The sequence below is a fragment of the Malaclemys terrapin genome, chromosome 10, assembly GCF_027887155.1.
Source record: "Malaclemys terrapin pileata isolate rMalTer1 chromosome 10, rMalTer1.hap1, whole genome shotgun sequence".
Classification (NCBI taxonomy): domain Eukaryota; kingdom Metazoa; phylum Chordata; order Testudines; family Emydidae; genus Malaclemys; species Malaclemys terrapin.
This window is the reverse complement of record NC_071514.1, coordinates 15,158,373-15,171,106: the sequence shown is the minus strand read 5'-3', so window position 1 is coordinate 15,171,106 and position 12,734 is coordinate 15,158,373. Positions and strand designations below refer to the sequence as shown.

The 12,734-nt window shown below is 46.1% G+C and overlaps 1 protein-coding gene across 1 annotated transcript in view; it reads right to left on the bottom strand.

Annotated features, from left to right (window-relative positions):
* Positions 1–12,734, bottom strand: part of FANCI (FA complementation group I) — a 40,890-nt gene that overhangs the window by 10,644 nt on the left and 17,512 nt on the right. Inside the window, exons 15-27 of the mRNA XM_054041988.1 lie at positions 12,416–12,546; positions 11,666–11,736; positions 10,224–10,338; positions 9,664–9,786; positions 8,417–8,485; positions 6,986–7,087; positions 5,706–5,891; positions 5,487–5,608; positions 4,868–5,032; positions 3,726–3,905; positions 1,886–2,049; positions 1,176–1,255; positions 143–259 (exon numbers count right to left, since the gene is read on the bottom strand). Of these exons, the coding sequence (XP_053897963.1) occupies positions 143–259; positions 1,176–1,255; positions 1,886–2,049; positions 3,726–3,905; positions 4,868–5,032; positions 5,487–5,608; positions 5,706–5,891; positions 6,986–7,087; positions 8,417–8,485; positions 9,664–9,786; positions 10,224–10,338; positions 11,666–11,736; positions 12,416–12,546 (1,625 nt within the window). The remainder of the gene's footprint in view (positions 1–142; positions 260–1,175; positions 1,256–1,885; positions 2,050–3,725; positions 3,906–4,867; positions 5,033–5,486; positions 5,609–5,705; positions 5,892–6,985; positions 7,088–8,416; positions 8,486–9,663; positions 9,787–10,223; positions 10,339–11,665; positions 11,737–12,415; positions 12,547–12,734) is intronic.

Below are 12,734 nucleotides of genomic sequence, written 5' to 3'. Positions count from 1 at the left end.
GAATGAACATTTCAAAGTCTTCCTATCACCATCTGGGGTTCTGGAATCAAACCAAAATGACTACCTTCTCCCAGTGTATCATGGGCTTCCACTAGTGCCAGCACCACACACATTCTCACCAATCACTAGCTCTGCTAAGTACCTGTGGAGAGGAGGGCTCCAGTAGCTTGGACAAAGTGGAGATAATAGTCACAAGCGATAGGGCTTCCTTGCTGTTGAAGTCATCGCCAGCACTGCTGAGCTGGTTCACCAGAGACCTCTGATCATGGGAAGGAAGGACAGAATCCAGTACATATGCATGCTTGGGCCATTTTAGGAGGTAAGTAACAAAAAACCTCTGAGACTGGAGCATGTAAAGAAATCAGCAGCCCCCCCAGCATAGGCAGCACCAACATTGAAGGAAAGCAGAATTTCTTACAGAGATAATCAAGATGCTTTTAGAACATATCTGTGAGCATCTGATTTTGTTCAAGCTGTTAAATAACAGCTAGTTTCTACTTTAGTGAGGGTCTTACAATATTCACTGAGGTGTGGATTGTATCTTTGGTCCCTACAGTTGCTTTCTTATGCACCGTACAGACCACATTAATGGAGGGATGCAGCTCCTTATACACACCCCACTCAGTCCCAATATGCACTAAGCCTTACTGAGCTTCCTAACAGGTGTGAAATCCTTCTGGAGGTGCCAGTGAATCACTCAGTGGGTCAGTCACAGGACATTTTCTTTTCAGTTGGTAGCAGGCTAATAGCCTAGGCCAGTGTTTCCCAAACTTGGGACGCTGCTTGTGTAGGGAAAGCCCCTGTCGGGCTGGGCCGGTTTGTTTACCTGCCACCTCCGCAGGTCCGGTCGATCGCAGCTCCCACTGGCCGCGGTTCGCCACTCCAGGCCAATGAGAGCTGCTGGAAGCGACGGTCAGTACGTCCCTCGGCCTATGCCGCTTCCAGCAGCTCTCATTGGCCTGGAGTGGCGAACCGCGGCCAGTGGGAGCTGCGATTGGCCGAACCTGCGGACGCGGCAGGTAAACAAACCGGCCCGACCCACGAGGGGCTTTCCCTACCCAAGCGGCGTCCCAAGTTTGGGAAACACTGGCCTAGGCAAAACATCCAAAGGTACCCCCAAGTTATCTCGTGCTTTGAGACCACTCGCTACCCAGAGTGACATTTCTGCTGCTTACCTGAAACTGTCGGATCTGGAAGGTAGCTTTCTCGGTGATGTTAATAACTTCCTCTTCCTCAGCATCATCATTAGCAATATCTGAGAGCAAGAGATGATGAGTTAAGTGCAGAGGCCAGCATCCAGGATTTAGTACAGACACATACACAAGCATGCACGCACATTCTCCTTTGCGGCGGTGGTAAAGGGTACAACAAGTCTGAGGAAAACATACTGGAGAATTGTGGAGGGCAAAAAGGATGGTTCAAGGCAGGATTTCAAACAGGAAGGTACCATGGGGGAGGGATAGCTCAGTGGTTTGAGCATTGGCCTGCTAAACCCACGGTTGTGAGTTCAATCTTTGAGGGGGCCACTTAGGGATCTGGGGCAAAAATCTGTCTGGAGATTGGTCCTGCTTTGAGCAGGGGGTTGGACTAGGTGACCTCCTGAGGTCCCTTCCAACCCTGATATTCTATGATTCATGCCAGACCTCCAATCACGCTCTGCCAACAGAGACTATTTGCTTGCTTCTATTGAGCCCTCACATCTCTGGGACTGGCCTGTGGCAAGAAAAGCCAACTGGAGCTCAGTGACCAGCATCACTTCTGAATGACATGGAATCAACTCTCTCCTCATCCAGGGGTCCAGTGCAAAGCCTCCACAGCACATCTAGCCCCATTAGTGAGAGTCCAGGACTGAGCAGATCTGTTTTGTCACAGCCAAAGTGCCTACCCAAAGCACGTAGAAACTGGGGGATCTTGGGCTTGTAGAGCTGTTGCACTGTGTTAAATATCTTCAGCAAACCTTCCAAGCACAGCAGTGAGATGCTCTTGCCCTTCTTCTTCCCAGACTCTTCGACTGCAGTTGGAATTGAAGTGTATCTCCATAACAGGACCCTGAAAGGGGTGGGTGGAGAGTTAGTTTCACATGTTCTAGCATAGTTGGTTGCACAGCACAAAAACTGGAATAGCGCCAGTCCTGCACTCCACAGACTGGATCTTCTCTTAGTACAATTGAACTGGAAGATCTCTTCCCCACAAGTAGGGGTGGGGAAGAGAGATTCATTTTAAAGGCAGAATTTGTTTTGATACAAGCTTCACAGCCATTGTTTTCTATGCATTCTTCCTGTTTGATCCATCTGATCATTTTATTCTTCCTTCTCCCCTATTGACCTCCTGCTCCTACTTCAAATCCCTCTTTAAAAGTTCACTCCCTTTCACATGGCCTTCCATCCCTCACTGGCTCAGTGTGCCCCCGCCCCATGTCTGAACCTTTATTACTGGTGTCATATTTGTCAATTAGACTTATGCAACTTATCACAAGGATTTTGTCTCCCTACAGTTTGTGTTTTTGATGGGCCAGATATCTGTACTGGGCTCTATATAAATAAGATTGTGAATGTACAGAAAAGAGAAACTAAATAGAGAAGTCTTGAAGAATGAGAAGTATTTGGTCTGAGGGGGACCTGTAATGCAACAGTCTTCCTGTTCTTAACCACCAAGAATCTTCTTTCCCTTTCTTCAAGCCCACTTCTAGCCATCTCTCTCTCCACACAATCCTTTACTTGCCGTGATTAAACCCTTCTCTGGTTTAATTTACAGACTGATCATGAAAACCCCTTTATTCAAATGGGTAGTTCTAGCTAACGTGTAATTCCATTGACTTCAATACAACTATTAAAACAACAAAGAGTCTGGTGGCACCTTAAAGACTAACAGATTTATTTGGGCATAAGCTTTCGTGAGTAAAAACCTCACTTCTTCGGATGCATCCGAAGAAGTGAGGTTTTTACTCACGAAAGCTTATGCCCAAATAAATCTGTTAGTCTTTAAGGTGCCACCAGACTCTTTGTTGTTTTTGTAGATACAGACTAACACGGCTACCCCCTGATACAATACAACTATTGACATGGGTAAGGATTATTCACACGAGGAGGAGTTTGAAGGATCAGACAGAGACTATAGGTTCTTTAGAACAGAATGTGTTTCTTTCTTTCATGATGTTTGTGTAGCATGTAAATATATATTACACAAAAGTAACATCTAATCAGAGTGGTACTAGACGGTCATCTACTTTCTACCATCAGAGGAATGAGGAAGATACAGGACTAAGGCTTTAAACTCAAAGGGAAACAGACAATTTTTGGCTAAAAGTGAACTCCTCTTTCACATGTAACTATTTCAAACTGTAACTGGGTTCAAACTAAATTGCCTCCCAAAGGCCTGAGAAGTCTGGTCTGTAGCCATTCTAGTTTCTACTGTGAGTAACAAACTAACTACCAAAAAGGGACTGGCAAGCAGGGTTTTACAGGGAATGGCTTTTCCATCTCTCTCATGATGTCACTTAGTTAATCACTCACTTTGGTGGAGAAATCAAGGCGTCTGCTGCTCAGATGTCTCAGGAACAAAGGAGGCAATTTTGTTATAATTTGGTGCTAATTACAGTTTCAAACAATTGCCACTGACTATTGCTCTTTCAGACTTTTACATGAGAGTTTCAGGTGTTTAAAAAAAAAAAAAAAAAACATATTTGCAGTCCAGCATTCTAGTCTCAAAGCTACATAGCAACTCACCGAGTAATTTTGCAGAGGGTTTGGAACATCTTCTCTGGGTTCTGTCCATCAGGTCCATCTGTTTGACTTGTCTCCTCCAGCTGCTGCACCTTCTGCAGTGCTACATTGACAGCGTAACGCATGAATTCACTGCTGGAGCGCAGAACAGCCAAGCTCTCCTCATGGCTTTGGGCACTATCCCTGAAGAGTCATATGAACATTTTAAAAACACCTCCGAGTCTAGGAACACATCTTAACGTAATGCAAAGGGCTAGCCTATAAGCATTTCATCTTGGCACACCAGAGTGCACCTTCGGTGGGCCCTGTGTGGAATGTAACTATGTATCTACGTAACTGTTCTTTTTAATTTGCCACATAAATGTGCTTCAGAATCTGAACTTTCATTTAAAAGAAATAAATGGAGTCTTTAGCCCAACAGCAAAATCCTCTCCAGGGAGGAAGCAACATAGTCCAGTTCTTCGTTTAAGCCAATGGGAGCAAATACCCAAAAAACAGGAGTACTTGTGGCACCTTAGAGACTAACAAATTTATTAGAGCATAAGCTTTCGTGGACTACAGCCCACTTCCACGAAACCTTATGCTCTAATAAATTTGTTAGTCTCTAAGGTGCCACAAGTCCTCCTGTTCTTTTTGCGGATACAGACTAACACGGCTTCTACTCTGAAACCCAAGAAACAGAATTTTAACAGCCTCTTCAACCTCACTCAAATCCCCAGTTGGGGACAAGTGGCAGTCTGCCCAGCAGAGGCCAAGAGCCAGAACAGCATGGGGTGCTGCAGGTCAGGACTGAGGGTCACTGGTATTCTGAGGGTGGGGGATGGCCTAGGACTGGAACATCAGAGGCCACCCAGGTCAGCATTAAGGGGCACTGATACAGCTGAAGTGTGGCCCAGGACAGGAGCAGCAGGAGGAACTACAGATCAGGACTGAGGGTAATGAGGCTGCATGGGGCCAATCTGCACAGCCCCTGCCTACACCAGGCTGGTCTGGAGAGTGCTCCAAGTGTACTTTGTGCAGAAGTGACATGCTGCACCCCTTGTGTGTGTGCAGTGTATACTGCTCAAAAAGGTAGGCAGCCACCACAGAAGTGAATTTAAGGTAATATATACAAGTCAGAGATAAACAGGCTGTGACAGTTTCACCTGAACAAAGCTGTGAGCAGAGTGGATACAAAGCTCATAGAAAGGAAGCTTCGGGCGGTTTTATTGGCCAAGGATGACTTGTTCTTCCCAGCTTTTTCCTTCAGGATCTCGGAGAGTTTGCTGTAACACTTAAACAGGCCTAGAACATCCTCAAACTTGTTCTTGCTGCAACATCAAAAGAAGGTGTAAAAAACACTGATAATAGAGACCAAAATGCTACAATTTCTTCATGTGAACTTTTATTAATCCAGTTAGAGAAGATACTTTCCAGATGACATATCAAGCTCCCTATCCTTCCAATACACAGCTCAGGTCCCACCCAGTCCATACTGGCTTGGCCACTTCCCTTGTTTCAAAATCCTAGCGAACTGTGATAATGACAAGTACAGTGATGTTCAAAACAAAGACTCTCCCCAAGGTTAGGTGCAGATCTGCACCATGATATGCAGGGAATGAGCTATGAGAAGTCATTCACTGTTCCCCTGTTACAGTTGGTGGCACTGTGCTGTACTTGCAAGGTACACTGAAGACACTGTCCCAGACACACTCAAGAGCTAAGGAATTCCTCTTAACTTCACCAGTGGGTGAGTGTTCTAAAGGATAGGACTTGACACCTTACCTGAAATTCCCTATGTTAAAGTTGTACTCAATCAGGACCTCGCAAACTCCCATTACCAAGATGGCATAGATATTGTTCTTCACGCCGACGCCAGAAGACAGAGAAAAGTCAGCTGATTTATCCTAAGAGGCAAAATGAATAAGTGAAAAACCCTTCTAAAACCCCACAGGAATCAAGAATCTCCCTGCTACCTGGCCTTGCTGAGAAAACCTGAGTTACCAGTTCAAAGTCCTCCAGTTCACTCTTGATCATTCGCCGTGTGATAGATTCCAGCATCTCTTCAAGGTCTTGTTGGAATCCCACATAGTCATCATCCTCATCCTCTTCTTCCTCAGCTTCGTGGCGCAGCTGCATGGTGCTCTTGTACCAGGCTAGGCAGTGCTGGATACAGCTGAGCAGATGGGCCTGAAGAAAGCAGTCACACAGGATATTATAATTCACTGTGCTAACAAGGGCTTAGCCAGTGGGATCATTTCAAACCTTCTAGCTGGAGAGAGGGAGACTGGTGCAACGGAACAGGATTCTCCACAGCAACAGGCTGGACCACTATAGCCAGAGGCAGAAAAGCCACAACAACATGCTTCAGAAGTTCATAACCTATGGGAATCGGAGTGTTTCTCACTCACAGCTGAGGCTTTAAAACGGAAGCTCAAAGTGCGGTGGTCCCGTAACCCCACATCTGAACTTCTAACAATGCAATATACTCTGAATTCCAACAGAGGATACCTCAGTGCAAGTTCTCAGCTCACCTACCTCATTACCTGCAGTCCTACATCATAGCTGCCACCCACTGTCACATGGCTTGCTGTTCAACCTATATCTGAATTATTTAAGGGATATTAGATGAAAGTGTAGACAAGAGATTTCAAAGGGGTTTCTTTACCATTTCAGAGGCTTCTGGTCTCTTCCCAGTCTCACCTCCCTCAGCTTGGAAAAGAAGATTCTTCAGGAAAAAAAGCTAAGGGCTGGTTTTGAATTTGGCCCCTTTGAAACCCTGTGAATTTTTGGAGATCTCCAATCTGTCCTCAGATTAGGAAGGAACGATTGAGGGAAATGCATGCTGAGGGAGCGAGATCAGAAGAGAAGAGACAGACTCCTTTCCTGTACTTCTGTACTATTTGGTGCTAAGCTGCAGGAAACAAGAATGGGACTGGCTCAGTAGAGGATAACAGCTGCAGAACCACATTATTTCTATGGCTCCTTCCATCTAGGGCTATCAAAGCACTTTAGAAACATCACTGAAGTAAGCACCATAACATCATGGATATTATCCCCATTTTACTGGTGGGAAAGCTGAGGCAGAAGAAGTGATGTCACCTGCCCAAGTTCACTGCAAAAGAGCTGGATTCAGTTTCCAGTCCTGGTCTCCAACTCTCCAAGCCTGCAGGGGCTGAGCTTAATGAGAAAGAGGGAGTGACTTGAGTCAGTCAACTGCAAACCTAAAAGCCAATGGAATGAGTGAGCTTTAAAGAGTGGAATACACTGTATATATCTCTTACCAGTGGTTCCTGCAGAAAGATTTGGTCTCCTTGAGCCACAATACATCCCTCAAGTTTCAGTGGGGGAAGCAGGTCTGGTTCTGGCTCATAGTATCGCTTTATCTGTAGGGTGACCAGATAGCAAGTGTGAAAAATCGGGACAGGGCGTGGGGGGTAATAGGTGCCTATATAAGAAAAAGCCCCAAACATCGGGATTGTCCCTATAAAATCGGGATATCTGGTCACCCTATTTATCTCCCACAAAAAGCAAGGAATAAAAAAATAGCTGGTCACTTAATCTCTGTGTCTCTCAGTTCCCCATCTGTAAAATTAAGTACAAGCATTTCCATACCTCACATTAAAGACTGTGAGGGACTCAGTTACATGGGAATGGGGACCATGTATGTAATTGAGCCATCAGGATAACATGCACCTGTCATACCATTCATTAGAGGCCCCTCCTCGACAGCTCATACATCCCTGAACTAGGAGTGAACTTTAATCCTCTGAGAGCAAGGACCACAAATGGGGTTGATTTATGTAATCTTGTTGCAGCTATGTTTAAAGGGCACTCACTGTTCCCTTGGTTACCTAGAGCCAACAACACTAGCATTTTACCTCTTCAAAGCTGACGGTTAATGACTAGAGAGGTTTGCAACATCACCCACTCCTGCATCAGTGGATGTAAATAATTGCTCCAGTAATTCTGCCGCTACAATGAACTACAGGCACAGTCAATCACACATCTAGTTACCTAACTGGGGTGGTGCAGAGAGGTAGTTAGTTGTCCACAATTCATTACAAGTGAGATATTGAGCCTGAAAAATGAGAGGCCAGAGCTGAAAATCCAGCCTAATAATTTTAGATTGTTTCGCACGCCACAAGGGAACAGGCAAACTAGGAGCAGTGCTGAAGTCACATAGGAGAGGGACAGAGGTGTGCCCCTGGGAGGCCATACACCAGGGTAAGAGAAAAAAGTCTGTAGCATCAGGCTCCCATTGACAGGCCCCTACTGCCTTGCAGCTGCCCAGCTTCAATTCTTGGTCTAGTCTCAATCTGTGTACTGGCAGGGCTGGGAGTGCTAGAAATAGTCAGCCGTGACTTCTCCAGATCATGAAAGAGAAGACGTGTAGACATCTCTCAGAGAAAGCACCACCTGCCCAATTGGCGGGGAAGATGTGACTGTGACATGTGTGACAGAGTTGAGAAGAGTTAATCCTACAAGGGCACGGAGAGCCCTCCTCCAAGGGAGGATAGCAATGACTATTATGTAAGCAGGTGTCTGTGGACAGTTATTGGAGAGCAATCGTGCAGTGCGTAGGATCAGGACCAGGCAAGATACATTTTCCTGAGGAATTTGCATCTCACACTTTGCTGTGTACAGTCTTGGAATTCCTGGAGCCTAGATTTCCTCCCCTGCCATCTTTCTATTGCTCCATGAATGTACTTTACCTGAGACAGCAATGTTTCCATTATGGAGTTACTCAGCTGAGAGTTCCTGCGGAGGACATCATAAAAACCCTGAAGGTAGGGAAGAGAGACACAAATTAGCTAAGATTACTAAGAGGAGGAAACAATCCACATACCTAATTTTGAGCTGCAAGACAACAGTGAACTTAACTCTTTGGCACTGGAATTAATCGGGAGCTAATAAAGTTGTGCTCAGTAAAAAAAGTGACATACTGGCAAAGTGAGACAGCACAGGAAGAAGATACAGATGTCTTAAATGGAGTCCACACCCAAGTTGTATCCCTTTAGTACAGGTGGCATCAAGCCCCAAGTCTGACTTTCAGCGTTGGAGCATTAAGTGGCACTATCCTAAATTTCAACCTATATTTGTGAAATCTGCTCCAGACAAAATATATTCCAGAGGGCAATCCATAGGAGGCAGTAATTAGACTGTGAAACCTCAATGGAAGAGCAAAGTACCTGCATGCCCTGTAGCACACAGACAAACACATTCCAACATGCACACTAACTCGACAAAAATCAATCGGCCCAAACCCAGGGAAGAGAAGCAAGAATGCTTACTCTGATCTATAGACGGTTTCTTCATATTAGACCCACCACACACAGAGCTCGGTCAGTCCCAAAAGGGCCACAAGGCAGAGACAAATAAATGGTTGCCTCTCACCCAGAGAAAGCACAGACAGAGGGAAAGGATGGTAGAATCCTCTGGACCCCTACAGGAGGCCTGAGGAGATTCCCCATACACCCTCCTGCCAAGGCTCTCATTGGAGCCTGTCAAAGTTGCTGCGTAATCAGATCAAGGCGTCATTGTGAGCCCCCTCCAAGAGCCAAGCAAGCTGTCCCTTCAGTTCACCAAGCCCCCCTGAGAGCGGGAGAGACTGGGAATCAAACCCAGGTCCCCGATATGGCAAGCAGAGCACTGGCTAGGTCAGCCACACTACATTTTACCCCCAAGATATACATCAAGGACAGGTGATAATCAAAAGCCTTTGGGAGGCTTATATAGATTCAAAATAATGAGAAACAAAAGGGTTAAAACAAATTAGAGTCCCTAGAATGTCAACATCCCAGGAAGAACTCAGCTGGGACCTGGAATCCGTCTCCCACGGGCCTCCAAACATCCAACTGATGGTTACAACATTCAGTCATTATTGACCTGGGCTGGATTAGAACCAGCTACTTCAGAGCAAACTGGTGATTTATGAAGACATTGCAGAAAGCCAATTTACCTCGTATAACATAAGTCGGACGTCAGCCTGCTGACTCAAGCATCGCCTCAGGCTGCCCAGGATTTCAAGGCAAAAGGCCTCATTAGCTGCAGAGTTGTAGCAGCCGTGAATGTCTGCCTGGACCTGAAAGAGAGCACATTAGTGACGGCATATGTGTTCTGCTTCCCATTTATCACTATGCAAGAATTGGATCATAAAGGGAGACAAACCTGTCCTTTCAGCCAAGGAAACTCCGACCAAACATTTAGCATCCAGCCTCACTCCCCAAAAGAGAAAATCATCCACATATTATTGGGTTTTCTGTACCATTCTCACTGGGGTACCCTGGCAGCATGAATGCTCCACTTGAATGGATGGACACTGTGAGGTCAGCAGCTCTAAGGGGCATGTACACCTGGTCCAGTCTCTCCTTTCTCACTTCTAGCTGCTAACACTAGCTGGAATGGCTTCTATGTTGGGACAAACACTTCACTCTGAATACCTATTATAATCAATCAGTGTCCATTTCCATGGGACTGTGGCATGTATCTGTTCAAGAGGCTTGCAGAAGCAGCACTCACCTGACTAGCACCGATGGCCTGGCTGCACTGGGAAAAAGTCAAGCTGCCCAGAACCTTAAAATTCTTCAACAGCAGCAAAAAGCCAGCAACTGCAGCTTTCCGAGCATCTAGCTGCCTATGAGTTGGGGAAAAAAATAGAGAAGCATGAGGAGGGGCAGAAGGAGTTAAGAAAGACCAGCTCAGCTACAAGATTGTTCTGAGCAGTTCATGCAATTTTCTGACACACATGGAGGGTCAAAAAGTGGTAAAAAAGAAAAATTAAAGCAATGCTTGATGCCCCAAGGAATTACCAGCTTGGCAATTCAGTTAGTTTCTCCTGAACTCTCCAGTCTTATGACACTGACTTCTCCTTTCTGTCCCACTGATGTATATAGCAAAGGAGAACGCTGGGCACAGACCTGCTACTTAAATGGCTGTGGAAACTAGAATGAGAGCCAGGCAGCAAATTAAGCTGCATGTTTGCAGTGGAGATAGAAAGGAGGTTTTCTCACATCTCTCACCTCTTCTCTTTCCCTCTGGCAGAGCTGTAGCTTTCTGAGCTGGGTGAGTGCCATGGAAAGCAGGATCTTTGCTCTACACACATCTAGGGGATACCCCAGGTCTTTCATCAGGATCAGGCTGCTTGCTTTAAACAACATGCAGGGCTGGCTTTAGGAAGTACGGGGCCCAATTCGAATACACGGCAGTGGTCCGGGTCTTCGGCGGCACTTCGGCGACAGGTCCTTCACTTGCTCCGGGTCCTCCGCGGCACTGAAGGACCCACTGCTGAAATGCTGCCAAAGACCCCCGGAGCGAGTGAAGGACCCACTGCCGAAGTGCCGCCGAAGACCCAGACCGCCACCAGGCGAGTAAAAATTAAAAAGGCGCCTAAGTTAGGTGCTCTTCTTTAGGGCGCGGGGCCCGATTCGGGGGAATCGGCCTAAAGCCGGCCCTGACAACATGTGGACTTTTGCATCTGTAACTAAACAGAGACTAACAACCAACTCCACAGCAGCTCCTAATGTACTGGACACAGCAAGGTAAATCATCCAGAACTTTGCACAGAGCAGATCTTTCTACAATTTCAAAAAAGGACCAGCCGTACTATGGCAGCTCAAAGTTTCTAGTCATCCGTTCACTTTGAGCTCCCCATGGCATTGGTGTGCTCAGGTGTGTGGCTACGCAGATACATAATAGTGGAGTTTGTTTTCAGTTGATCTCCTTACCTTGAGTCTCCATCTGGTTTTCTGAATTGACAGGCTCAGGGTCAAGGCTCCTCTGATTAGAACTGTGGAGTTCTCAATCCAGAGGGTGGTATTGTGCCTGTGTTACAGTACTGAGGATGGGGTGGTGGGGTCTCCATAAGTAAAAGATGATTGTTAAACCAAGTAAAAGAACCACTTCCAATCCAGAGCTGAACAATAACTTAAACACCTTTTCAAAGAACACGGATCCCATCTTACCTGGAAAAGATGGCTTTTCGGAGAACAAGTATGAGGGAGTCCCTCACGGACATGCTGACTTTGAGCAGCGGCTGGAAGGGAAGGGATCTATTAGACAGAGCAGAAATAAGGCAAACCACGCTGAGTGTGAGAGCGCATGGGCACGTGCACTCCTATCTTTATGCTAGTTTTCCACACTTTCATCAGTACTAAAGGACACCCAAAGAGAGTTTTAAAAACATGAACGAAAAGAGATGCACTGGCAACAGCAAGACATCTTGGCCTGCTGTTGAGAAAGGAGCATGAGGATTGGGGGAGAAATCTGCGGCCCTCAGAATGGAGTACTGGGGGCTAAGCAGGTGGCAGTTCTACTATTAAGACAATACCCCAGCACAGAAAAACATAATATTAGAATAGAATTGGGAAGAAGGTAACTCTATGGGCCATTCCCAGCTGTTTCTATTCTGTGCTGGTATCTGGGCACCTTCCATCTTCCAGATGAAAGGTCCTAGCAGGGAGAGTCCTTGACTGTGCTTTCAAGTAAGGGGCACTAAAGTTCAAGAGGGGAGCTTTCAACTAAGGGGCATTAGTTCAAGAGAGGCACCATGCTACACTGAATAGCCTGCCAGCCACAGCAGAGGACTAGAGGCACTTTAACAAATATATGTGCAGATGAGGAAGGTTATTGGTTCCCACCTATAATTGTGGCATGCAGCTACGGCTGGAGCCAAACTCTAACATATTCATTTGTAGGGAAATGCGAAGCTTTACCTGTACGGCCTTGAGTAGCCCTTGCACCATGTCAAGAGGCAGATAGGACAAATTGTCAAAGGCCTCAGTGACTTTGGAGGAAGAATGCTGAAGGACAAGTGGAGCAGACACAACGATATTAGACAGCAAATCTGAAAAATAAGATTGTAAAAGGAGCAACTGCTGCCAAGGGCAAAGCGGTGTCCACACTAAAGAGTAGGGTATGGGAGAGAGGGATTCTGTTTCTTTCTATGGGGTCAATGAGTCCAAGAGAAAATCCACAGCCTCCCCATTACCTGGAAAGGTCCCATTTGGGATGATCATATTGTTAATCCAGTCT